The following is a 26,040-nucleotide window of genomic DNA, read 5'->3' on the forward strand; positions in this document are numbered from 1 at the left end:
CAATCACTGGTTTACTATGGTACTTTTGTGATTTCGGATGGACTTGGAAAGAGGCTCTGCAGCGAGACTCTATAAAGTTCTACTTTTTCAGTAATGGGCAGCGCTGCGTCAATACTATTTATCTTTTCAGAGAAATTGGGAGCTGGAATAAACTGAAAATAAACCCATGCACACACACACAGTAACAGGACACAGAATGGTCGAACCAGGAATCAAAAAGACACAAATAGTATACAGGTGCACAACCCTGTACTCTGTTTGATGTGGCAGTTAAGTTAAAAATGGTTTATTGCAGATTGAAGACAAAGCAGATAGAAATCTAGAACAAAATCATCTTCAGAAATTCAAAATACATGTTCACATTCATACTTAGTTGAAGACACACTGTGTTACAGTTATTTAAGGCACTTTTTTATTTTTATTTTAATAAAATACGGAAAGCAGCAACAAAAACCAGAAAAAATGCTCCCAGAAGGGAAATTAAACCCCTAAAAAAAACACCTAACTGTGTAAAAACTGAACTAACAGACGTTATAACGCTGACCAAAACACATGCAGCACAAACAGGTGACGGGTGAGTTTTTCCTCACAAAAGTAAGGAAGTGGGAAGATACTTTTTTTCCCCTGCTAGGACCTTGCTTTTGCATAAGTGACATCCTAAAACTTGACCAAGCAAATAACTCAGGAAACTGTCTCAGAGTGTTATGCTGAGAGGAAACTATCAGTTATGCCTCAAACTGTAAAAGCCTGTGTCAACAGTTCCTTGTTGATGATTCTCTAGGTCGGCAATTTAAGTAGAGCGTGAAAACTTGAATAAACACAGACGTGATCCATCTTTTAATCTGCACTGGCACTTTAATTCCCAGTTGAAATGCCTTTAATTATAATCTCTATGCTTGGAATGTGCTTGTTAAAGCTTGGGTCCCTGTTCCACTGCTATGTACTGTGTATTCTTCCCGTCAGCCCACAGCATGCAATGGAAGTCTTTAGAAAATGCACTTGGCAAAAGCGGGCGAACTGGAAGACACGTAAATTCAATGCTTTTAAATTCACACAGATACTGTATGATGCATAGGGCCGAGGATCGAGGTGTTTGTATACATTAATAGAACTAAAATGGGATTACGTTTGAAAACAGAGCAGCAAATCCATTTTAGTCTGTAATAAAACTCTCCCAAGCTCCATGAACCTCCCCCCTTCAAAAAGAAAATCCCAAACCCAGTGGAAGACAGTGGCAACAATCAACAGCTTAGTCTGAGTCCTCGTCGTCCAAATACTCTTCAGCGTTGCTGTGTGTGCGCGTGATGCCTGATTGAGGAGAAATGAGCAGTTAACTTACTGCAGTGCACTCGTCATTAACACTTACAGTACATTAACGTACTGTAAGTGTCAGTGTGTGACAAATACACATGATACAATGAAAACATCAACACACTGACTAGAAATACTGAATATTTCCTGACTTTTCAGGAGGTTGCTTCATTCATTTCGATACTCCACTCATGTTTCAGCGAAATGGGGGTCCATTTTTTCACGTAAAGTTCTCTTTAGTATCTAACCATGGGACAGAGTTTGGGACACATACGATGGCGACACACCTCACTCATGTTTCAGAGAATCTGGGATTATTTCTTAACCAAAGGTATAGCAAAGGCAAGTGGATGATGTCATTACCTTGAACGCAAAATTTCTATGGATTTAAAGGGCAGTGGAAATGTTTTGGCAAGTACAGTACTTATATACAATATATAACATTAGTCTCATAATTCTTTAGGTATTTTAATGCAGAATTATTACATATTATATCTCTGATGTATTTTGCAAAATAGGATCCTAAGCATGTGCGGTTTACATAATAAACCCTGAATGAACAAGAGATAAGCAGCTGTGTGTAACAGTACATCAATGCCCTTTACTTGCACCTGCTTGCAAACGGAGACCTGACCCCCAAAAATATGTTAAAAAAAAGAGACTTATTTACACACAAAATTAACCATTTCATGCCATTTACACAATACCTAGGAACAAGAGTGTGTCAGCTGCTGCCACAATAAACCAAAGCTGTGATAGTTTCATGAGCTCTAGCTTTTGACTTGGATGATTATAATGTTAATCCAGAAATAATGATCACATTTTTCAGAGCAGAGACTTTCTCTTTACTGGACAACCGTCTCCCACTGACAAGTAAGAGCTCAGGGTGTTATGAGTGTGTGGCCCCACTACAGACTGTAGTTTCCACTCTACAGTTGTAGCACGGCTACTCGTACTTTTTTCGTACCTGCGACATCCGACACAGGAATCAAACTGAACAAAGCCGAATTGTAGATCAGTTAAAAAGACTTAAAAATCCAGAAAACTTGCATTAATCGCCAACATTTAACAAGGAAATGTCCAAAATCTCAACATTTAACAGAGGGGTCTGGTGTATTTAGAGACAGCACTGCCAAGAGCCTGCCAACGTGAACTCAAACCCTGCTCAGCTGTACTTTTTGCTAGTCACTAGTTTGTGTCGCATATAAAACAACCTCACAGCAGTATCTTGCAGCCGTGCTTATGACAGCTCCGCCCACATTGAGGAGGAAAACGAAATGCCAAGTAGAGTAGAGACTGTATAGTGGTAAAGCGCCAATAGTGTGTGTATGTGTGCTGTGAGGCTGCCCTCTATTGGCAGCTGTACTTACTGCTTCCCGTCTTCCTCTTGAGAAGTGAAGCACACTGGGCATTGGTGGACATCTCCAGAGCCAGCTTGTTTTCATTGTTCCTGACGTCTGTCCTCGCATCTGAAACAAAGAAATTGTCACTTAAATAAACAGAAAACAACCCTCAAAATGTGGTGATATGTTTCCACAATCTGGAATCACATGGTTGCAGAAGGTCTTTCTGTAACCCTCTCTGTGTTAATGTTCTTTATTTGGCTAAATATGAGGACCAAAATGACAACAGGCCAAAGTTTGACACTCACCCTTGTTCAACAACATTTCCACAATGTCAGAGTAACCCTTCCAGGCTGCAGCATGCAGAGCGGTGTCTCCAAGTTTATTCTGAAACACAAAACCTCATCTTCACTGACAAGCTTCGACTTTGCCAACATGCAACTAAGATGTGTGATCACGACCCAAGAAGCAAATCAAGTCTCTGCAAGTTCAAAACAACAGAATAGAACATAGACCCGTCCACAGCTTACACTAAAGAGTCTAGACTGCAGTCATGCCCTTGGCACATTTTTGTAAGCCAAGCATTTGTAGCATCACAAACTGTTTAATCACAAAATAATATGCATTCAAAAGGTTCTTTTGATTTTATTTGTTTATTATTTTAACTCATCACATGTCAGATGGTGTGTGGGTTGATACTACCTGTATGTTACTGGTATTATTAAAAATGTATTGAACAAAGTAAACATTATACATTATTTATAATCCAGAATTCAACACTAAAAATAACAGCAGGTGAGGTTTAGTTTTAGATCCTCCAAGTCTTGATGTTTTGACTGAGGTAGAGACAAAGAAGACCAAAGCATCATTTTCAGTCATCCCTATTCATTCAATTATACATTCAGTTTTGTCTTTAACACCCATCATGTGTGTCAAGCTCAGGAAACACCCTTTAGTGTAAGGTGGAATTCTGCTTGTTTAATGATGTTTCTTGGCTTCACCTGTTCAGTACAAGTAAATAAATAAAATAAAACATTTAATGCACTTCTCTCCATCAGTCAAGGGTGCTTTTCTGCTGAAGAGCACTCCTTAAATTTTAGTTGGACTAAGATAATAATTCTCTTTTCTTAATGACATGTAATGGCCTTTTCCACTATGGTCCTGCCTTGCCTCGCGTCAGCACGGTTTAGGTTGCATTTCCAGTACAAAATAAAAGTGGCTACTCAACGTAGGCGGAGTCATCACTGCACGGCTGCATGAAACTGCTGTGACTTTGTTCAGTTCTTCCTCCATGACCAGAGGACAGACTCTGTCCTCGGCACTGGAAATGCAACTTAACTGTGTTGAGCTGGTGGAAACACGCCATTAGTCCAACTAAAATCGAGCTAGTCTTAGTCTGACTAACATACCTGGATAATGCGATTCATAGTACGATTAGTCCTGCATATATACACTTAGTCGGACCGGAATCGGACTTAGACGTCCTGCGTATGCACCAAAATGTTCTCCATGGTCTTTGACCCGGAAATAGAAGGAGAAAAGAAAAGAAGAACAAACAAGGAAAAGAAAGGAAAGGAACAAACAATACGATGACGTCGGCAAGAGGAAAAGCTATGGCCAAGAGCCACTTTTGGACTGACGGAGACAAGATTAATGCTTTAGAACCACAGCACGGCCATCTCACTGTTTCAATATGCACTAGCTTATAGAGAGGAACAGCAACAGCTACTGAGGTGGAGTCAGAAATACATTTTCACAGACTCAGCAAGTTTTCCGCTTGGCTGTCTTAGTCAGACTGCGTCTATATCTTGCTTAAACTGTGCACGTACATTTACTTGAGTACTACCTGTAAGTGTTAAGGACTGATTCAGTAAAATGTTGTTGTTTCTTTCTTTTTTTTTTTTTTTTAATCAGGAGTGATCAGGGCCTTGAACTTCACCAGGGTTTTCACCTTTTCTTATTTTTTGTTAAATGCGTCTCACCTGCTGGTTGAGCTCCACATTGGACTGGCCTAGCAACAGCTCCACCACATCTGATACAGACAAAAAAAATAAATCATTGTTTCATTGTCAGACTAAAGACCTGAAGACTCTTTTCTCATAACAAACACACAGGAACAATGAAGGGGCACAGACACACTAGAACACCAGTTCCTGTTTTTTCGGAACTTCCGCTGTAACAACATATCTGCCTTCATGTCACAGTTTGGGATTTAAGTTGTTGCCACATCAGCATGCTTACAAATCACTGCCAACACTCTTGTGTTGATAGAAGAAGCTGTAAAAAAGTAGTGGGTATTTTCATACATCAATTATTACCTTTGTGTCCTCCATGACATCCCCAGTAGAGGGCAGTGTTTCCTGCTTTATCCAGCCCATTTATTCCAACCTTGTTTTCTACACATTCCCTCAGCCAGATCAAGTTTCCTGTTTGAGTAGAGAAATATGTGTGTATGAAAAAACAAAGAACAGAGTTTGATTGGAGGTGGTTACTTATATTACAGAGAGTGTAACGGCTCCTCAACAGAGAGAGAAACGACGAGGTCGAGGGAATTGAATAAATGCGAGGGAAGGTGACGCACCTCGTTTGGCTGCTTCGTGCATTGGATTGTCAATAGACTCTGCATGTTCACCAACTTAAAAAAAAACAAAAAAAATGAACATTATTGTCTAAAATCCACTGATAAAAATGAATTACAAGAGATAGGTCGGCCTAAAAAAAATACACATAATGTATATTGATTTGGCAAATACAAAAATACACATCACTGGAATGAAATGTAAATATGGTCTTGTGTTTTCTCCTCACCATAGTTGCTTGGAATTAGCCCCGTCCGTCCTCTGCATGTCCCCTTCCACCAGTTACTGTCACTCTGGGGATAACAGCAATTCAGAAATCTCTTCATGTATTTATATTTGTGATAAAAAAAAAAAAACAAGATAACATAGTCCTTTTTACAGTTACAAATGTAAAGTGTCACAGCAGCAAAGACAGTAAGGATAAAGGAAATAAATAATATACAAGTATTTTCCACATGCAGATTAGTCAACATAAAGAGGACAAAGTAGAACAGTCAAAAATGAAAATGAAGTCCAGGGGAAATGTGCAAATGGGGGAGAGAATGGAGAGAGATAAAATGCAAAGAGTGCAAAAGAAAGAGGAAGAAGTTTTCAAATCCACATCATAATAAAACAGGGCACAGGGACAAATCAGTTTTACACACTGTGTCAGAGATGTACAAGACGTCTCCTTCTTCAAAGTACAGCTCGTCTGGCTGAAAAAAAAATAAAGAAAAAAAGGCAAAGTCACTGCAGCTCAGGAAGTTTAGTGGTCTGACGCCATCACTGACCTTGGTGTTACATTTCACTCATATTCTCACCCACACATCATCCTCCTTTTCTCTCCAACAACTGAGACTAATGATTGTCTCACGTTCATGTGTAACTCTTAGTTTGTTGGGTGAGCAAACAAAACAACAGAAAACAAGTTACCGTCTCTCCCCATTATTGATTTTATTATTTTCCAGTCAAAAAAAGGCCTAATTCATTGGCTGTAACATCTCCAATGTCATGATTTATCCAGATTTTCCCACGGCACACAATATCACACTGAATATCACATTATTATCACCATCCCTTATACTATAACTGCTTCAAAGCTGGAGATGTATATTTTGTTGTGTTGTTTAATAATGCACATAATCTGACAGATTCCTTCATTCTGTTTTTAATACAGTGGCCCATGCCTCATCCCATTCAACAGTGGTTCTACAAGGCAATATATATATATATATATTTAATATAATTAAATCAACAATACACAAACATTAAAATACAATCAAAATAATCAAAACTTTATTCAATAGGTAAATATATTATATATAAGGAATCCCATTTTGTTCATCACTCAATAAAAAGCACTTACCGTTCTGGGTTCAAAGGAGAACAATGCTCGGAACACCTTGATTTGGCCTAGTAAAAAGAAAACAACAACAACAAATATTTAGTGAAAACAAAGCATATGACAAATGACAGTACTGAGCCCATGTCTTAGACATGCACATGGGAAGATGCTTCACATGCAAAAAGTATAGTACTGTGCAAAAGTTTTAGGGTTAGGCATCATTTGATTTGTTGTTTTACCAATGGCTTAATGAACATATTTACAGTATTTCTCTGTCACTTTTTAGGAACACATGCAGAAAATGTATTTTTAAAACCACATACATGTTTCTCATATTATAAAAAACCCAGCTTCTACAAGTTAAAGTGTCAAGTATTTAGTGCGAGTATCTTACACTTTAAACTGGAGTGGAACCTGGATTGGTAAAAGGTCATTACACTAGGTTTAGTCAAGACATGCGTCACAACATGTGACGCTCAAGCATGTTTATTGGTCCACAAAACCAAAAATACCACGATTTTGTGATAATAAATATATCATACAGCAATACACCACGATATCTGTCTGAGTTGACAAAACAAAACGTCCGTGCTAAGTTCTATTTATTCACAACACAGAAAACAAAGTGCATAAAGTCTATGTATTAAACGTGGATGGGGCATCACTTAACGTAGCTTTGGTCACTATTATCCCCCTGTAAACTCCCTCTTCTTTGGCCAGGTAACTTCTGCCCAAGTTTACCTCATTCATTTGAGCAGCGTTGCAGTGAGGAGACATGAAGTGACACCTGGCGAGTGAAGCAGGGACTGTTTACTTAAGAGCGCCTTAATTTGCTAATTCAAATATCCATATCTGGCCTGGCATATCGATTGTTGTAGTGCACGATGGAAGGACAACGATACATCACCAACTCAATATTTTGACCCACCCCTAATATATTGCACTAAAGTTTGCACTTGAGAATAGGCAGAGTTACGTGAAACCACACATGCCGTCACTTCACTGCCTGCAGGGGAATTCAAAACACAGCTTCATTTTGGTAAATATATATATATATATATATACACAATAAATCAGTGTAACACATCACTCATAAATTCATGCAAATGACAACTGCATCTAACATAGGACAAATCATTTTTGCATGCAGTGTAGTCATACTGGGGCAATAAAAAACCTCACTAGTTGTGTGTGTGTGTGAGCAGCTGCTCTCTCTCAGGCCTCTGATGATCACAGTGAAGCCTGGAATTGACTCTGCTGCTGGAATGTTACCAGAGTGGTTGTGGCCTAAGCTGAAGGCCGAACTAGTTCACAGAGAAATACTAAAATGACAAAATACTACTGCATAACTACAGTAGTCTGCAGGATGACGATATCTACATAACTGTGTCAGGTACAGATTGCTGCACTGTATGTTAATGACTCTCAATGTCTGCATCAATTCTCATCAAGCCTCTTTGATGAGAGGTGAAAACTTCTTCAAGAACTCTACAAGTCAAGTTGGTACTGGTTCACTGAGCTTTGGACAGATGGCACAAAGCTTTAGCTTGAAGTTAAAATGGTGGTGAATAACTTTTAAACATTCACAATTGTCTGTTCCATTCAAACCATTATCAAATGAGTTCACGTAATGTTGATTAAGCCTATTAGCTCCACACGACTCTCTGTGTTTAGCTCTGGTGTTGCCCAGCAACATTCCCATCCTGTACACAGGAAGTGATTGTTTTCTGTCAAGACAGACGGAGGCAACAGTGAGACGGCTGCAAACAGTTTTGAGTATCACTGAAAACACAAAAACACACCCACTAGGTTTCAGAAGTGAATTCTACGGCTCAAAAAACGCATTCAATTATTGTTATAAATGCACATATTGCATTTGTCAATAATGTCCTTTAAATCATATGGACATGTTACAAACAATTACAAACAGTTGTGTAGCGATGTGTTTTTATATCAAAAATATCAGTAGGCCGTTTCACCTGCAAATATCTAACCAGCCTGGCAAATGATAGCAACTCAATGCCTTCAGACATGTAGACGGGGTCAAGATGATCTGCTGAAGTTGATTTAAGTCACACATATGGTCTGAAAAATTGAAAATATCTAGTGTGTAGCAGTTCTCCAGTGTCAGAGGAGAATGACCAGACTGGTTTGAAAGGATTAAAAGGAAACAGTAACTCACAACACCCACATTTTAAGGGCTAAAAATATCAGAATAAATGTGATGATGTTGTAGAAACATGTAAAATGGGGAAATAGCTGGACTGTTAGTTAGTAATTTTCAAAAATGTGATGCATTCCATAACCTATTTATTACATCACTTGGCTCTGATTCCTTGTCTTCTGAGCTGAGCTCATTGTTATCAATCGAGTCAGAGCAGGCTCTGAATTCTTTTATATTACCCCAAGCATCTTTTTCTGCATGTGTTATTAAACAAAAAAGCATAAGGGAAAACATTTACCGGCCTCTGTGATAAACCAATATATCAATCTGGCTTCACTAAACACAAATATTATTTTGAAGCAATGATTTCTATCTTTGTTTTATTGGTGCTTATATTATTTTTAGTTATTAAAGGTGGTTAATAATCGCCACACTTAAACTGCATGATGTTTCACTGTATTGTGCAGCACCTTCGCAGAGCCCAGGAAAACAATACAACACTATTTTCTCAGCAGTGGCTGAACTGTTGTTCTGAAACTTTAGGGTTTCATAAACGAGGTAATGACGCAGATACACACACACAAACGCAGCGTTAATTGGAGCTTCCGGTCTATGTGGCCTTTAATGGATTGGTAAAATGATCAACAACTATTTTTTATTCGCCAACATTTTAAGTTCTCCAATTTCTCAGCTTCTTAAATGTATGTATTTTCTGGTTTTCTGATATTTAAACTGAATAGTTTTGGTTTGTGGACAAAACAAGACATTTGAGAACATCATTTTGAGGTTCATCAACATGTTCTAACATTTTATGGACCAAACGATTAATAAATGAATCGAGAAAATAATCATCGGATTACTCAGTTACCTACTGGTGATTCAAGAATCTTTTCTACCTCTGATTCATTTACAGTTAAATGTGTTTCAAATGTAAACGCTATAACTCCCCTCTGCCGTTACTCAAAGTTCCCATTTAGCTGAAACACATCCCCGTCTCAGTGACTCACACTGAAAGAGCCTGAGCTGCTGCACAGACACAGCTCTGTTTAACACAGAGAGCATGTCTCCTCTGCAGGCCCGGTCATGTCGCCGAAAACACACAAAAGCCTGTGCAGACTAGTCCAGGTTCTCTGTGTATTTATTTTAAAGCCCACCACTCTTTGGAAAAGGGTTTAGTCAGTCTAACATCATGAAACGAAGAAAAGTTCCAGTTTGAAAGTAAAACTTCATTAGAGCATTTTATTTGCTTGTGTATTTTTGACGATGAGTCCCATCTGTGTTATTTTATTGAACGAGTGATGCCAACAGCTCTAGTCTTGAAAAAACATGCCTGATCTGGGTGACTACTCAACTAAAAATTCTGACATTCAGGTACCCGACACCTTAATTCTGGGATGTTCTGTACTCTGGAGAGGTGTGTTTTTACATTCTACATGTCTGAATCCTGCATGTAAATTATTATTATACAGATAAAGCTGTATCAGCCGTATTGTTTAATACATCCGGCAGCCATCTGTCAGGACAAATGATCTCACCGCCTCACACTCCAGGAGACATCGTTGAGTCAACTCATGAATAAACATGCACTGAATGACATCACACAACACCAACAGCTTTTAGATAATGATAAAGGGTGATTCAGATTTCCCTTTTTTCACCAGTGACAGCCCCTAACACTTGTATGTGTCCTTAGAATTTCATTTGCCAGTTTAATAGGTACACCTCACAAAAACATATGTATAATACAACAAATGATACAACACCCTTGTCTTTATCCATTAAGGTTATAATGAGCTGTTCAGAAATATATTTAATTTGAACTTACTGGTCATTTGGAGACGTTGTCCATAGTTTGTGCATCCTATGAATTAGGATGCACAAACTATGGACGACGTTTTAACATTTTACATTAAACTGCATTTGTCTTGAAAGTTTTACATAATAAAATGCAGTCTCTGCCACCTGAGGGTTTACAACCCAACACACTTCCCTATTTTTTCATGAAAAAGTGTGACATTTTTAGACCACACTGACGTATTCTGTATTTTCCCTGAAGTAATGACTTTTTTAACTAATAGCGCTGAAACACTTGGTAGCTGCGTTCATATGACTATAGACTTTCACATTTAAGGATCTGTGACTTTTCTTTTTTTCATAAGTGATTATAAAGTGAAGATTATATTGAATTGGCTTTTTGGACAGATTTTAGTTACATTTTCTGGGGGATGTATGTTATGGCCACCAGGTTTTAATGGTGATCTAGACCTGGATTCAGGATTTTTTGTTTTAAATATGTGTTAATGTTGAGAGATAAGAGAGTATTGACACTGTGGGAGACTCTAGTTACTATGCATGTTTCGACCATGTTTGTTTGAGAGTAGCATAATTCCACAGTAAATTTGATTTGGATTAAATTCTCTGGGTGTATAGATTAAAACCCAGGAAAGATATTCATGTGTAGAATGTGTGGACACTGTTGGTTTGCAAGCTCAGGTCCATCTATTAATATTGACATTTTAATTAACAAATTAAGGCGCTCTAAAGTAAACAGTCCCTGCCAGTTTCACTCGCCAGGCGTCACTACTTGATGTCTCCTTGCGGTGGCGCTGTTGAAACGAATGAGGGAAAGTTGGGTGGAAGTAACCTGGCTGAAGAAGAGGGTTTACGGCAGGATAATGATGGAGAAAGCTGCGTTAAGAGAGGCTCCATCCTCGTTCAATACTTAGACTTAATGTACTTTGTTCTCAATGTTGTGAATAAATGGAGAAATCCTGCACTTTTCACGGACACGTTGTTTTCTTCAGTTAGACAGATATCGTGATGTATCGCTATATGTGTATATATATATATATATATATATATCATATCATACTGTGAGGTACTCCCTAGTGGGCAGAGTGGTCTTCTGATCATCTGCTTTGAGATTTGACGATAGGTTTTGCTTTTTAAGAGATGGTCTTCTGAATAGGATTAGGGTTAGGTAACCCTAACCTTTGGTTGTAAGGAAAGTGTATTTGGAGTGACAGTGGCCTGTCCACTCTGGCCATTTTCTTTTACCTCTTACATTAACTTGAGCTGGAGAGATTTTTTGCCCGATTTTACACACGATTCACAGTTGGGCAGAGTCTGCACCAGTCAGCACTAGTTGGGGGCAGTCAGCATGGCAGGTTGTGTGTGAGGATAGCAGAACTCGGTCTCATTCATTCAAACACGTATTTGAATTTTTTGAGCCGACTCTGGGCGCAGTCGGGTAGAGTGTGCCGATTACTAACCCAATTGCAATTTCTCGGAGCAAACAACCGTTTGTCGTCCATGTTTGTTTACTCTTCGCACAGTCACTCTCTTCCGAGAGTTTGCTGCTTTCAGTTGTTTTGACAAATCATGTAGTCAGTGATCCCTCATCAGCTGCAGTCGTTAAATGTGTGATCCTCAGTCTGCTGAAACAAGTCGGTTAGAGTGAACCCCCAGTCAGTAAAGACTGTGAAAGTTGTGTAGTGTGTCCCCAGCTATAGTCGCCAATCTCCTTTTTGATCCATTCTCTGTAAACCTTACAGATCAGTTTTTTGCATGAACATCCCAGTAGATAAATCGATTCTGAAATACACCTACAACCATGGTATGTTCAAAGTTTCAATTTAGTAATCAATTAATTGCGGCAGCACAGACTGAGAATGCAGGAAGTTAAAGGCCAGCCTCAGGGACCACACAGTCCTTCGACCTGAAGCCACTGAATGACAACCCTCTCCAGTGCACGAGTGAGTGAAATGAGGGAAGTGACCCTGCACAATCAGGCCTGTAGAGGAGAGGAGATCTGGATTTAGCCTGTCACTCAACACACACACACACACACACACACGCGCGCACGCGCTCCACTCCACAAGTTATAATGAACAATAACGACAATATTAATGAAAATTTCTTTCTACTGCGTGTTGAAAGTTTCACAGGCAAACGACAGAATTGTGCACAGACTGAGGCGCTCATCGCCGCACGCCCACGACGCTTCACAAGGTGTGTTGTCCTCGAACAAACGCCCACAGCACAATATTTAATCACGTTTCTTGATAACGTGGAAGTCTTACCTGGTTTGGCCGGCTTAGGAGGAGGTTTCGACATTTGTGAGGCTCGAAAATACAACAAAACCAAGCGCCCTGCGTGTTTCTGTGCGATATCTGGGGCACAAACGACTATCACTACCAATGAGGAAGTTGAGTGAGGCGGCGGAAAAGTTAGTCTGCGCATGCGCAAAGCACTCCAGGTAAAGACAGTTCTGTGGAGCATAAATCAATGTACAGTCATATGTATGTATATATAGATAGATAAATATATGTAGAGATAGGTAGTTTAACTCTTATTATTCATCAGTTACACACTCATGACTATTTTACATTTGTTTTTTCAAATCACTACATTCATTCAGAAAGTTATATAAAATACAGAAGTTATAAAAGCTAAAAATAAATAAATAAATAAAAATAAAAAAAATATTCACAATATTCCATCTTAATACTGCGATAACAACTTTTATCAAAATCGCAATATGGCCTATAGCAATTTTCAAATTGCAAGAGGCGCAATATTACTAAATGTGCCAGAATGTGTGTCAAATTACCTGTCCTGAACTGTTTGCATCATATTCTACAGACTGAAGATATATCACCATGTGATCATTTAAAAATTTAAACATTTAAACATGAAAACATGAAATTGCAAGTTTGACACCTCTGATATAACATATAATAAAGTATAGTAGTAAAAATAAATTAATAAATACAATGTATTTGTTATTTATTCTTATTTATTGATTCGCTCATTTAATTCATTGACTTTGTTTTTATGTGAACATTCATTCATATTCTCGTGTTAATCTTTTTGTCTTCAATGGGCGGGTCCTTGATGACGTAGCAGCTCAATGAGCCAATGAGGAGCGTTCAACAGCGGAAACGAGAGGATGAGAGAGTTGGAGAGGCGCACACACGAAACGATAGAGGATATCGCTGCATGCCAACTTGCAAAGGCTTTTCCCCTGAAGTAATCTGTTAAGTAATTGTGGTTTAATCACTTTAATGTGTCACATATTCTGCAGGGAGCGACACAACGAGGTGACATGAAGACACTGTTGGTGGGAGTGGGCGGGTAAGTCGGTACGACTGAACTTTAGTGGGTCACTTTGAATGTCTACGTCATAACCTAAAGTGACCATTTAGACTTTATTTTGTGCTTCTTGGTCGTTTAAGTGCGAAATGCAGGGAGACAAAAGAGGCACCAGAAAAGTACACTACAACTGTGTTGCATATTGGCAGTCTTGTATAAAGTACCTATAAAGGGATAGTATACTGTAAAGGGATACCTGAGTAAAGCAAAAAATGACTTTGGTAAAAGTTGAATTCAATGTTTTTTGTAATATTAGTTAAGTAAAATATATGACATTTACTGTATTTAAGTATCAAACGTTACTTCTGGTATAAAATATATTATAAAAAGTATTAAAATGGTAATTCAGTGGTAGGTCGAGTTGTCTTTCAACTGGAAGGTTGTGGGTTTAATTACTGGCTCTGTTAGTCTATATGTGACCTAGAACAAGACACAACCTAATGTTGTAGCGTGTGAATGGGTAAGAAAGATGGGTGAATGTCAAAACTGTAGCGTAAAGCAGTTCATCAAGACTAGAAAAGCTTTATATAAGTACCGACCATTACCAACTCTTCTTCTGATTTTATTTGGTAGTAACGAGTAATAAAGACAGTTACTGGAAATGTAGTGGAGTAAAAGTACATCATTTATTTAGGGAATGTAGTCAAAGTTGCTAGAACTATAAATAACAAAGTAAAGTACAGATACATTCATTTTGTACTTTTTTGTAAAGTATTTGTACGTTGTTACATTACAACACTGCCTATTGGCCAAAATGACATGCAGCAGGAACATTATCAGGTCACATGACAACCATGAGGCAACAGAACAGAGACTGATAAGAGTTGGTTTATCTAGAGAAAAAAGGTCACACAGAGTCCTCAGGGTCAAAATTATCTTACTGTAGATTCTTCGTCTTCTTTTAAAAAATCTTCCACATATGCCATATCCACAAAATGACTGATCATGTACTACAGACAAACATCAAAACATGGAGCCATTAATACAACTGCAACATTTAGTGTCAGTGTTCATTTATGTGTACCGCCCCCCTTTTTTTCCAAAATAAAATAAATAAAGGTTTGGGCACAAAGGTCTGGACCTTTTATCTTGATTTAGACCAAAATACATGTTCTACTACTATTGCTATTGCACAGTTGTTACTGTACAAGATATGTAATGTACTTTACTTTGTTATTTGTATTTCTAGAAACTTTTACTTTTACTCTGCTACATTTCCTAAATAAACTGTGTACTTCTACTCCACTACATTTGCACAAATTGTCTTTGCTACTCGTTCCTGCCAAATAAGTAGTGTTTTTCTAGTCTTGATGAGCTGCTTTACACTAAAACCATTCACACATCTTTAATAGTCATTCACATGCTGCAACATGGGGTTAAGTGTCTTGCTCAAGGACACATACTGTATAGAGCCAGGAATTGAACCCAACACCTTCCAGTTGAACAAATATTTGCCCTGCCACTGAGCTACCATGGCTCAACCCTAATATTTTTACTTTTACCTCTAAAACTAAAGTACATTTTATATCAGAAAATATTATACTTTAAGACTTTTAATATAATATGTAATATTATAAAAAGTGACTTCAACTTCTACCAAAGTCATGTTCAAGATACTTGTACTAGTATCCCTTTTATACAAGACTGGTTATTACTGAAAATGTCAAAAAAAACAAAACATAAAATCATATAACCATAACCTTGTTTTTGGATATAATAATAACTAACCAGTCTTTTATTAGATATATCATGACATGTGAGTATTTTGAAGTGTGTTGCTCTGTGGACCACACCCACCACCACTGGTGGTTCAGAGCAGTTGGGTGTTAGTTTCACCTCTGACCACATGTGTGATGTCACAATAAAAAAAGTAAACTGCAGCCGCAGTCCCAACTGATGCTTGATGAGGGGTGTGATGTATAACAGTCAGATTATAAAGACTTTATCAAAACTGGAAGCAATACTGGTTTATATTCTTTATGTTATGTTATTTTTTTACCTTTACTTAATTTTTTCAATGAAGAAAATTAATATCTGCATCTGCTGCAAGTATAAAAAATATACAGAAGAGACAAAATGACCGTGTATATATCAGTATCGGTCACTCCTTATATAGCAGATATCGGCACAAAGTCCAACATCATGCATCCCTAAAAAAAATAAGATATATTCAGACACATTAAGTTACTTCACATACAGTAAATGCAATAACTGAAGTACCTTAATCTGCATAAGGCCATGTCTAGTGCAGAATAAATCTTGATGGAGATATTTCAAAGTGTAACTATATTTCACCCGTTTTTTTTAAATGTATAAATGCAACAGAAGACATAAAGTGTTTTTCTTTTTCAGGATGACCAACGGTGGGAAGTCGACTCTTTCCAAGAGTCTCCACCAGCAGATACCCAACAGCTGCATCATTGCGCAGGATTCATATTTTAAGGTATGACACTATTGTTCAGATTGTATTATACTGCACATGCTGGAAATTATTTCTGTTTTGTCTTTTTTCTTCAGGATGATTCTGTCGTTCCAGAGGACGACAATGGGTTTAAACAATATGACAGTAAGAACACATCATCATCATTTTGTTTCCCTAGAGTTAAATTTAAAGTCACAAAAGCTTAAACAGGATTTGTAGACTGTCTACGATTCTGTGTAAAAGCCGCCTCGACCTTTCAGGAAGCAAATCCTCTCTAAACACACTGATCTTCTTTTCAAAGAAAATGCACACAGACAAGATCATATCGTGCCACGTTTACTGTAAGCAATTTGGTTCATCTCTTCACCTGTAAATGATGGACCGTTAGATGGATGATTAAATGGTGAATAATAATAATACTAATAAATGTATTCATTCATCAAAAGGTGGTGAACACCCTGCACAGGTAGTCAGTCCAGGGCCAACATAAAAAAAACAAATCGTTCACTCTCATTCACTAATTAACTCTCTTATAAATTGTTATTACTCACAAGTTATCCTTGATGCCCTAAGATTTTACAGTACAGTACAGTAGTGTCACTGTGTTGTGTGTCAGTGCTCGGTGCTCTCGACATGGATACGATGATGAGCGACATCGACTCGTGGCAAAAAGATCCTGAGAGGTTTATGAGGCAGCGAGACTTAAACCCAGAACTCACAACAGCGACAGATACAGATGTGTTTGTGCTCATCGTGGAGGGATTCCTCATTTTCAACTACAGGTACACACACTGAGTCCAAAATTAAAAATGTTCATTGGGGGGATAAACACAAGCAATGTCCAGATATTCACACATTTAAATCAGCGTATAAACACAAGAGGGAGCAATAATATTTATTTATTATTTTATGTTGTTGTTGTGGCAGAGAGGCAGTTGGCCCTGATGATATACATGTGGAGGTTTGGAAGTGTCTAGGAGAGGAGGCAGTAGAGTTTCCGGTTAGACTATTCAACAGGATCTTAGAGAGTGAGGGGATGCCTGAGGAATGGAGAAGTGATGGTGCCCATTTTTAAGAATAAGGGAAATGTTCAGAATTGCAGTAACTATAGAGGAATAAAGTTGATGAGCCATACAATGAAGTTATGGGAAAGAGTGGTGGAAACTAGACTGAGTGCAGAAGTCAGCATTTGTGAGCAACAGTATGGTTTCATGCCTAGAAAGAGTACTACAGATGCAGTATATGCTTTAAGAATGCTGGTAGAGAAATACAGAGAAGGTCAGAGGGAGCTGCATTGTGCCTTTGTAGATCTGGAAAAAGCCTATGACAGGGTGCCGAGAGAGGAACTATGGTACTGTATGAGGAAGTCTGTTAGACTGGTGCAGGACATGCATGCCAACTGTGAGACAGCGGTGAGGTGTGCTATAGGTGTGACAGAGAAGTTCAAGGTGGAGGTGGGACTACATCAGGGTTCAGCTCTGAGTCCCTTCTTGTTTGCGGTGGTGATGGACAGACTGACAGATGAGGATATGCTCCAGAAAGGAGAGGAATGAAGGTTAGTCGCAGCAAGAGAGAATGTATGTGTGTGAATGAGAGGAACCCAAGTGGAACCATGAGGCTACAGGGAGTGGCGATAAAGAAGCTGGAGGATTCTAAGTATTTAGGGTCAACAGTCCAGAGCGGTGGAGATTGTGGAAAGGAGGTGAAGAAACGTGTTCAAGCTGGTTGGAATGGGTGGAGAAAAGTGTCAGGGGTAATGCGTGATAAAAGAGTATCAGCCAGAATGAAAGGAAAGATATACAAGACAGTGGTGTGACCAGCGGTGCTGTATGGTCTAGAGACAGTGGCACTGAGGAAAAGACAGGAAGCAGAGCTGGAGGTAGCAGAGATGAAGATGTTGAGGTTCTCTTTGGGAGTGACGAAGATGGATAGGATCAGGAATGAGTCAATCAGAGGAACAGCACATGTTAGATGTTTTGGAGATATGGTCAGAGAGGCCAGAATGAGATGGTTTGGTCATGTACAGAGGAGGGATAGTGAGTATATTGGTAGAAGGATCCTGGGGTTGGAACTGCCAGGCAGGAGGTCTAGAGGAAGACCAAAGAGAAGGTTTATGGATGTAGTGAAAGAGGACATGAAGATAGTTGGTGTGAGAGAGGGGGATACCTCCATCCTTGGTTGATTCACTGTGGCGACCCCTGAAGGGAGCAGCCGAAAGGAAAAGTAAAAGAAGAAGTTGTTTGTCATGTATGCACAAAACGTGACACAGGTGTTTATGTCATCAGACCTCTGAACGAGCTGTTTGACAGAAGGTACTTCATGGAAATACCTTACGACGTCTGCAAAAGGAGGCGAAGGTAAATCGGAATGAATCAGAATAAATGTTTTCTCTACTTTTTAATTGTTTGTGAGTTTGACCCTCTGCTGCTCTTTAATTGACAGTGTGAGGGTGTACAAGCCTCCGGATCCTTCTGGTTACTTTGACGGATACGTGTGGCCAATGTATCTGAAAAACCGCCAGGAGATGGACATCACTGTGTCTGACATTGGTAAGCTTTTTATGTTGTCCAGACCATAAATAATGACAATTGTGTTCTAGTATTTAAAATAGAATTAATGACACTGATGATTTCTACACTTTTTTTAAAAATGCAGTCATTTTAGATGGACTAAAACCCAAGGAAGAGCTGCTGGCCGCAGTGTGTCATGATGTTTGTGAGGAAATAGAAAGACTCAGGGGTGAGTTGTTGTAAAAAAATAAATAAACATTGAAATTACACATTATTCCATGAGTCCAATCTACAGCACTCACAAGTTTTCTTGTGGGCAGTGTGAGCATATTATGCATATTTACAACCTAAATGAATGTAGTAATGGATGGATCATGTTTAGTTTGAGACAATCCAGACTCAGAACTTTCATACATCTGTGAAAACACACACCTGACTTTGTTATGGCCCAAGCACTCACACAGCGCTGTGAGGACCTATGGGAATTCCTGGAATTTATTTACTTTCTCTCCAAATTATCGCATTTTTGAGGCCCTAAACATTGCTGAAAATGGACAAAAATTGGCACGCAAATCAGAACTGGAGAAATATTTACAGTAAATACATAAAAGTGGTACAGAATGGCTCGGTAGCACCCCCAAAGGTGAAACCCGGTAGGACAAAGCAAACTTGGTGGAAACATGTCCCAGCCCAAGATGAAGAAAAAAGCATATAGGGACCATGGCCTCAACTCAATGGGAAGTTGTCCATTTTGAATTTGGCATTCATCTAGGCCGATTTGCACGTTTCGTAAATGAACCCAATCGTCTGAGCTTGTTAATCCTACCAATGTAAAATATTCACCAATTTGTACTAGACACTTCAAAAGGTCTTGCAGATTCAAAAAGGGTGTGGCCACGGTAAACATCAGAATTTTGGTGAATTCCGACCATTTGCCATAAAACAGGAGGTGGTCTGTAACTTTGCTGTATATTGACGAATCAGCTCTACACTCCACACGCAAGATAAGAAAACCAGTCAGGAAATGTAAGCACATGAAAACTGAGTCAAGGACATAGCACCACCTGCTGGCAGGGTGACGGCTGTGAGGGCCCACACAATGCTGCTTGCAGCTTTAATTTTCTTTATATTGAAGTCATAAGACCAAAAAAATTCAAGCGTGTGATTATGAATGAATTCATAGAGACAGAGAGGGAGACAAACTCATATTAGACAAACTCTAATATGCTGACCTAACTTACTCTCATAAGAGTATAACGTGCTTCATGTGGCAATTTAGTGATTTTTTTTTTTGTGCATTTCTGCAGAGAAAGACTGAAGAAGTTGGACTCTTGTGAAGATGGAGACAGTTGCTGCCATGAGTGTGGAGAAATGTGTCATTGAAAGAAGTACACAAAAAAGCGTAGAGGTAAACTAGTAAATGAGACTTAAGCGACATTGTAGTGGACAACTGAACAAAGGCTGTCAAAATCATGTCAGTGAAATTGATGTCTCTAAATCAGATGGTCAGTTTTGTAAAGTTAGAAAACCTAAAAATATATGTTTTATTGTTCTTTAATGAATTGGGTACTAAATGTAGAACTGTTTTTTATATCAGGACATGTCACCTCAGTGCATTCTATATTTTTGATTGTTGATCATGATTGTTGATATTTTTATATTTTTTTAAGCTGCCGTATCCAGCTTCACAAACACAATACACACATGTGGATGTTTGAAATATCAAGTGATTGTGGCCTGCTCTTGATAATTTGAAGAAAGAAGACTGAGGTGCTGGCTGAAATGTGTGATTGATGTCTGTTGTCGCCACCTGGTGGCTGAATGTGATGCACTGCAGACAAAGTAGTGACTGACTATTTACAATAATCCTACCACGCAGTGTTTATCTTTGATTGTGCATAAATAAAGACAAATCAGATCTTAGTGTCGTTATTTTCAAGTGTACTCACCGTTATAGAAATCTGTTTTAGTAATCTTGGAGCATTTACAAAATAATCAAATTAAATTATTCTTTTTATATGAATAACTCAAAGACCACTTTTAACTTTTACCTCACCGTCTGTTAATGTTTAAACTGTTATAAGACATTTAACTTCTTACTCTACTGTAGAGATGTCTTGATTACAATAAATGCACACTATAAAGTGTGTTGTCCTGTAAGAATACACACAGAATTCTGTATCACAAGGTCGGCAGCCGTACATACTATATAAAAAATAATAAAATAAGCACATTTCAGAATCATACTCCATAAAAACCCCATAAGTCTACAGACGGAAATGAAGCAGATTTCCATTAAACACACACACGCAGCATTATCACAAAAAGGTTTTGAAGTACTATATTGATTTGTAAAGGTTAAACGTTAAAAATGTGTTACAAAGTGGGGAAAATTGCAAGAAAATGTGAAAGGTAATTAATGGTAACCGTCGATTATAGATATCAGGAATTGTTGTTGTAATAATAATAATAATGTAATTACAAGTAATAAAATATGTATAATGTAAACAGTGATTAACCCAATATAAGTACAACGCGGGCGTATTATACACAGAGTAAACAGTGTGGGGGATTTCACTTGTAATACTTTTACCTTTACTTTATTTCAGACACATTAGAACACACAACAACAAAGAACTATAATAATAAACAACAACATTTGAAAACACAGTCAATATTAACTATCACTACTATGTCTGAAAATTATTAGGAAGAAGCTCATGCTCATTAGCTCCTACTTCCCACTCAATAATTGATTTCTCCAACAAACAAAGTGTTCATTATGCAAATGTATATCTTATTGCACGATAGTTTAGTATTTAGTAAGTACATGCTTACACTAGACAATAAACATGCACAATCATTAAAATTTTTCTTACCACCATCAATCTCGAACCCATATACATGAGTTATTATCAAGCACCATTTAATCATAATATCTGTACGGATATAATAACAGTAATAGTACTAATAATAAACCGGAGTTTGTGGTGTTTGCGCTCAGCATGTGCACACCTGTGCACTAACCTCCCTGTCACGTAAACCCTATTTACCCTAGACCTGTTCAACAGCACCGTTAATTGTGCAATGTGTCTCTTTAATGTCCTTAAGTATTGCATTTGTTTTCCACTGTTACACAACCCACCTCTCACCCACAGAGCCACCCAATCACTTCCTAAACAATAAAAATGTTTAAAATGTTTCCAAAAAGTCCACGGCGTCAGCAGAATATTTCTGATTGTCTCAGCAGGGAACTCGCCTGACCGGTATATTCAGTACAGATGTTGTCACATGTAAATCTTGGGTATTCCTTACTTCCCTGTGCCGACGACCTTGAGCCATATAAATGTTGCTGCAGTGCATGTTCATGAGCCACTGCTCTCTCACAGCCACACGCAGGGCTGATTTGTGAAAATTGAACCTTGCCTGGGTGGAAGAAGCTGAGGAGGAAAACATGTCCAGAATGGGACATTCATCACTTGTGGGTTTATTTTTTGTCAGTTATGTCTGCAGCAGCAGAGCAATGCCGGCGACAGTGAAACAGGAAGTAATGAATGACAGACCTGTGATCGGTAAGTACAGTACAGTGTGCTCTACACTGACTCTAAGTGCCTATAAGTGCCGATAAAAGTGAGCTCTAAGCGTTCTCGTGTTCTTGTGCTGCAGGGATTTTGACTCAGATAGTTTCCGACGACGTCATGAAACCTTTCGGCAAGACCTACATACCTGCCTCCTACGTCAAATACATTGAGTCTGGGGGTAGCAGAGTGATGCCTATCAGGTGGAAACCTCTATTTTTTTTGCTCTGCTGTCGTGTTTACAACACTGTTAGTTTGCCTGAAGCTCTGTAATGTCTGCAATGTACATTTTACTCTCAGTGAGCAGAAACCACTTTAGGGACTCTTTAATTAGTAATTTTTAGAATGATAATAATAGTTTATTTACAGATGCACATTGCCAGTCATAAAAACTCAAAAACGTGTTTAAGACTAACAATGTTATTGTTATTTATTTGGTAAATAACAAACTCAATTCACCTTTTTATACCCAGATTTCAGCCGATTCACTGGGCTTCTTCTCTGAGATTAATGAAATTAAATTAATCAAGCATAACAGCCAACCACTTAAACTAATGTCTCTGTTCAGGAATGCAAGCAAATAACTATCATTTGACATCTTAATCAGGAATTAATATTGTGCTTTCTGATTTTTTCCTGTTTTTTTGTTAAAAACAATTATACTTTAGCAGTAAAAATATCACAGAAGCTTCTACATACTGGTGTATTAACCATTACAGAGATTACATTTTTTTTTTTTAATCAATGCTGTGGTATAAACCTTACATTGTGTGCTGGTCTAATACATTTGTTAAGCACTGTACGTTTTACTTTTAGTGAGCAGATTCCACTGTCTCACCCAGGATGAAACAGTTAATAAGTAATATTAGAGTAATGTAGTTTATTTACAGATGGCTCCTTTTAGGAATAATGTTTGCATTGATTGCATAGACATATTTAATCCCTTACTAATTAGTTAGTGTCAAAAGAAGACAAGTTCTGTCTCTGTTATGTAAAACAATACACTTCTTTGTTTGCAGGTTGACCCATACTACTGCAGAATATGAAGAAATCTTCAAGAAAATTAATGGGTGAGCTGCAGTGATGCAACTACAAATGTTAGGATATTAAATGAATACAGTTACTACATTTGACTGCGTGATGTCTCTACAGCTTGATTTTCATCGGTGGCGCTGTAGATTTGGAGACATCAGACTTTGCCAGGGTGGCGAAGATTTTTTACCAGCTCGCTCTAAAGGTTTGCACTTATACCTGTCTAAACACATCTTTTAAATTATTATTAGTATTACTGGTATTAGGAGAGAAAGATTTACCCTGGTTTTGATCAGTTTGCTTGCACTGATGTTAAACCTGTCTAAATATTAGGCGATGGGACGATACCACCTTTTTGTGCCCGGTGATACCGATATCACAAAATCGACCGATAGCAGTCATTTCAGACCATTTATGAACGTATGAAGCTGTTAACAACACTTTTGTGCTGAGTCATTTCAAAGACACAATTCTTCACAAAAAGGTGAACACTCTCTGTGATTGTTTGTGTTTTGCGTTTTGTGTTTCAGGCCAACAATGCAGGAGACTACTTCCCGATATGGGGAACATGCATGGGCATGCAGCTTCTGACTGTGCTGGTGGCTGGAGAAAATCTGCTGGAAAAAACCACAGCTGAGAACATAGCCCTGCCCCTAAACCTGACCACAGGTGAGTTTAGACTCAAAGTGGAGCATTTCATTGTTTGGCAAACTTGTACACTGAAAAACTGCATGTACTGAATTTTACCACTTAGTGTCAGTAGAGTCAAGTTACTCATCAGGAGTTGTTTGGTCCTGATATACTTGCAGAAGCCTATTCCAGTCGGATGTTTACAGGTTTCTCTGATGAGTTTATGAAGATATTGACCCAAGAACCTCTGACTGGCAATTTTCACCACTATGGACTGACTGTGAAGGTAAAGACAAAGCACTGAACACTATATTTCACTCTACATGTTCTTTTTTTTCCCTTTACTGTGCTGAGAAAGTAAATCTGATCATTTAATCATCAAGAAATCTTTTTTGGGGGGGATTATTGCTGCTCTTTGTTTGCCAACACAAATGTAAATGTATACATATGAAGTTTGTAGATATTATATTTATTTAGCATAACTGTAAACGACATGGTTAGTCTACAACAGGGTTCTGAAACCTTTAGTATGAAAATTAGTATGAAGTATATTTAAAGGACACAATTTTGTTACATTTATGAAATCTAAGAACTACCAAAAGTTTGTCAAGGCTTTTTAATACCGCATGTGACATTAAACATTGGACGTGACCCACAAAATATTAAAACACTTTTATTTCTGACCTTGATCCCTAAAGAAGAGGTGTTTTTCAAAGCTATATGGAGCCACTGCAGAGGGGCTGAAGTGCCACATGAGACCCTAGAGCCGCATGTTGCAGACTCCTGGTCAAGGCTGATTTACTTAATCTACATCTGTTTGTGTACCCAAGATTTGACCCATAATTATGATCCCATGGCAACAAGAAATGTCACAATACATGCCTTAATAATAATTAATATATTAAATATTAAATATTCATTAAATTAAATGTTCCTACAGATTTTCCAGGAAAACAAAAAGCTGCAGAATTTCTTTACCATCTTGTCAACAAACATCGCCGAAAACAGAGCTCACTTTGTCTCAACCATAGAAGGTCAGAGCATCATTTTAATTTTTTTCTTTTTTTAACGCAGCAATTTAACTGTCCTCATGTTGTAATAAAACAATATGCATATTTTTTATTAATATTTTGCTCCCCATGACAGCAAAGAGATATCCATTCTATGGAGTGCAGTGGCACCCGGAGGTGAATCGATTCCAGTGGGACTCAAAGCTCAACTATCCTCACTCGCTCCATGCTATGCAGTTATCATCGCGATTGGCTGAGTTTTTTGTTAATCAAGGTAAAATGATGAACACATGTTATTAATCCTTTTTTATTTTAACATGTTGTACAATGCAGAACATGATGATAAATACCATGCAAATTAGTCACAGTATTGAATGCAATGAAAGAGCCATTCCTTATTTTATTATATATATATATATACACATATATATGTATATATATATACATATATGTATATACATATATATACATATACTTATAGATATATAGATATACTATAGAAAGAAAGAAAGAGCAAGCATGAGCTTTCCTTATAAAGATTCCTTGTAAAAAAAAAAACCTTACATGTTTCTCTCTCCTGCTTTGTTTAGGACGGAGAAGTTCACATCACTTTGATAATCCCATGGAAGAGGCCTCATCACTGATTTACAACTACACACCTGTTTATGCTGCAAACTTCACTGCATATGAGCAGATTTATTTCTTCTGAGATCCTCCAGAGGCTTATTTTGTTTATATATTGTATTGTATTTTATTGTATTGTTAAGTGCAACACATCAGTTAAACCCACACGCACACACACACACACACAGTCTGCTGGTTGTAATCAGTGCGTGGACTGAAATAAACAGACTTCAGAAATGTGTGGGCTGTTCAGAAAGGATAAGAGGACTGACCTTGCACTCGAGCGCTTTGCTTTTGCAACTGAAATGCAGGGATGTCAATCATTTTCATCAGAAAGCAAATTAAATATAATAACATTC

The 26,040-nt window shown here is 38.0% G+C and overlaps 3 protein-coding genes across 5 annotated transcripts; 2 read left to right on the forward strand and 1 right to left on the reverse strand.

Annotated features, from left to right (window-relative positions):
• Window positions 1–270: 270 nt before the first annotated feature.
• Window positions 271–12,959, reverse strand: ostf1 (osteoclast stimulating factor 1). Its single transcript, XM_058636931.1, has 10 exons — window positions 12,804–12,959; window positions 6,579–6,625; window positions 5,878–5,928; window positions 5,463–5,526; window positions 5,236–5,289; window positions 4,973–5,080; window positions 4,637–4,686; window positions 2,963–3,041; window positions 2,682–2,780; window positions 271–1,308 (listed from the first exon to the last, which is right to left on the reverse strand). Exons 1-10 carry the CDS (start codon window positions 12,835–12,837, stop codon window positions 1,250–1,252), a joined length of 645 nt encoding a protein of 214 aa, XP_058492914.1. The 5' UTR covers window positions 12,838–12,959; the 3' UTR covers window positions 271–1,249.
• Window positions 12,960–13,664: 705 nt separating this feature from the next.
• On the forward strand, window positions 13,665–20,725 carry nmrk1 (nicotinamide riboside kinase 1). 3 transcript variants are annotated; one of them, XR_009241046.1, is made up of 10 exons: window positions 13,665–13,705; window positions 13,799–13,857; window positions 16,228–16,318; window positions 16,393–16,441; window positions 16,914–17,079; window positions 18,583–18,654; window positions 18,740–18,846; window positions 18,953–19,036; window positions 20,115–20,215; window positions 20,478–20,725. XR_009241046.1 is itself a non-coding variant. In XM_058635171.1 (9 exons), the coding sequence occupies exons 1-9, from the start codon at window positions 13,673–13,675 to the stop codon at window positions 20,123–20,125; spliced, it is 672 nt and encodes a 223-aa protein (XP_058491154.1). In that variant the 5' UTR covers window positions 13,665–13,672; the 3' UTR covers window positions 20,126–20,725. The 3 variants fall into 3 exon arrangements, 2 of the variants coding, with proteins under 2 accessions (XP_058491154.1, XP_058491155.1); XM_058635171.1 differs by having other exon boundaries at window positions 20,115–20,725; XM_058635172.1 differs by lacking the exon at window positions 13,665–13,705 and having other exon boundaries at window positions 13,801–13,865; window positions 20,115–20,725.
• A 1,398-nt stretch (window positions 20,726–22,123) lies between these two features.
• On the forward strand, window positions 22,124–26,040 carry LOC131464106 (gamma-glutamyl hydrolase). The gene is made up of 9 exons (XM_058636404.1): window positions 22,124–22,379; window positions 22,474–22,588; window positions 23,405–23,455; window positions 23,538–23,622; window positions 23,948–24,086; window positions 24,227–24,333; window positions 24,988–25,081; window positions 25,194–25,331; window positions 25,648–26,040. The coding sequence occupies exons 1-9, from the start codon at window positions 22,262–22,264 to the stop codon at window positions 25,764–25,766; spliced, it is 966 nt and encodes a 321-aa protein (XP_058492387.1). The 5' UTR covers window positions 22,124–22,261; the 3' UTR covers window positions 25,767–26,040.

The sequence above is a fragment of the Solea solea genome, chromosome 8 (genome assembly GCF_958295425.1).
Source record: "Solea solea chromosome 8, fSolSol10.1, whole genome shotgun sequence".
In the NCBI taxonomy this organism is placed as follows: Eukaryota; Metazoa; Chordata; class Actinopteri; order Pleuronectiformes; family Soleidae; genus Solea; species Solea solea.

Excerpts from the sequence above, each read along its gene's own strand:
- nmrk1 (XM_058635171.1), top strand. The coding sequence starts at position 13,673 with ATGAGAGAGTTGGAGAGGCGCACACACGAAACG. Across the intron at positions 13,706-13,798 it reads AGAGGCGCACACACGAAACG|ATTCTGCAGGGAGCGACACA; the intron begins ATAGAGGATATC and ends AATGTGTCACAT. Across the intron at positions 16,442-16,913 it reads TGGGTTTAAACAATATGACA|TGCTCGGTGCTCTCGACATG; the intron begins GTAAGAACACAT and ends GTTGTGTGTCAG.
- LOC131464106 (XM_058636404.1), top strand. The coding sequence starts at position 22,262 with ATGTCCAGAATGGGACATTCATCACTTGTGGGTTTATTTTTTGTCAGT. Across the intron at positions 23,623-23,947 it reads TTTACCAGCTCGCTCTAAAG|GCCAACAATGCAGGAGACTA; the intron begins GTTTGCACTTAT and ends TTTGTGTTTCAG. Across the intron at positions 25,082-25,193 it reads CTTTGTCTCAACCATAGAAG|CAAAGAGATATCCATTCTAT; the intron begins GTCAGAGCATCA and ends TCCCCATGACAG.
- ostf1 (XM_058636931.1), bottom strand. The coding sequence starts at position 12,837 with ATGTCGAAACCTCCTCCTAAGCCGGCCAAACCAG. Across the intron at positions 5,929-6,578 it reads TCTCCTTTGAACCCAGAACG|CCAGACGAGCTGTACTTTGA; the intron begins GTAAGTGCTTTT and ends TTTTTTTTTCAG. Across the intron at positions 3,042-4,636 it reads ATGTGGAGCTCAACCAGCAG|AATAAACTTGGAGACACCGC; the intron begins GTGAGACGCATT and ends TTTGTGTTTCAG.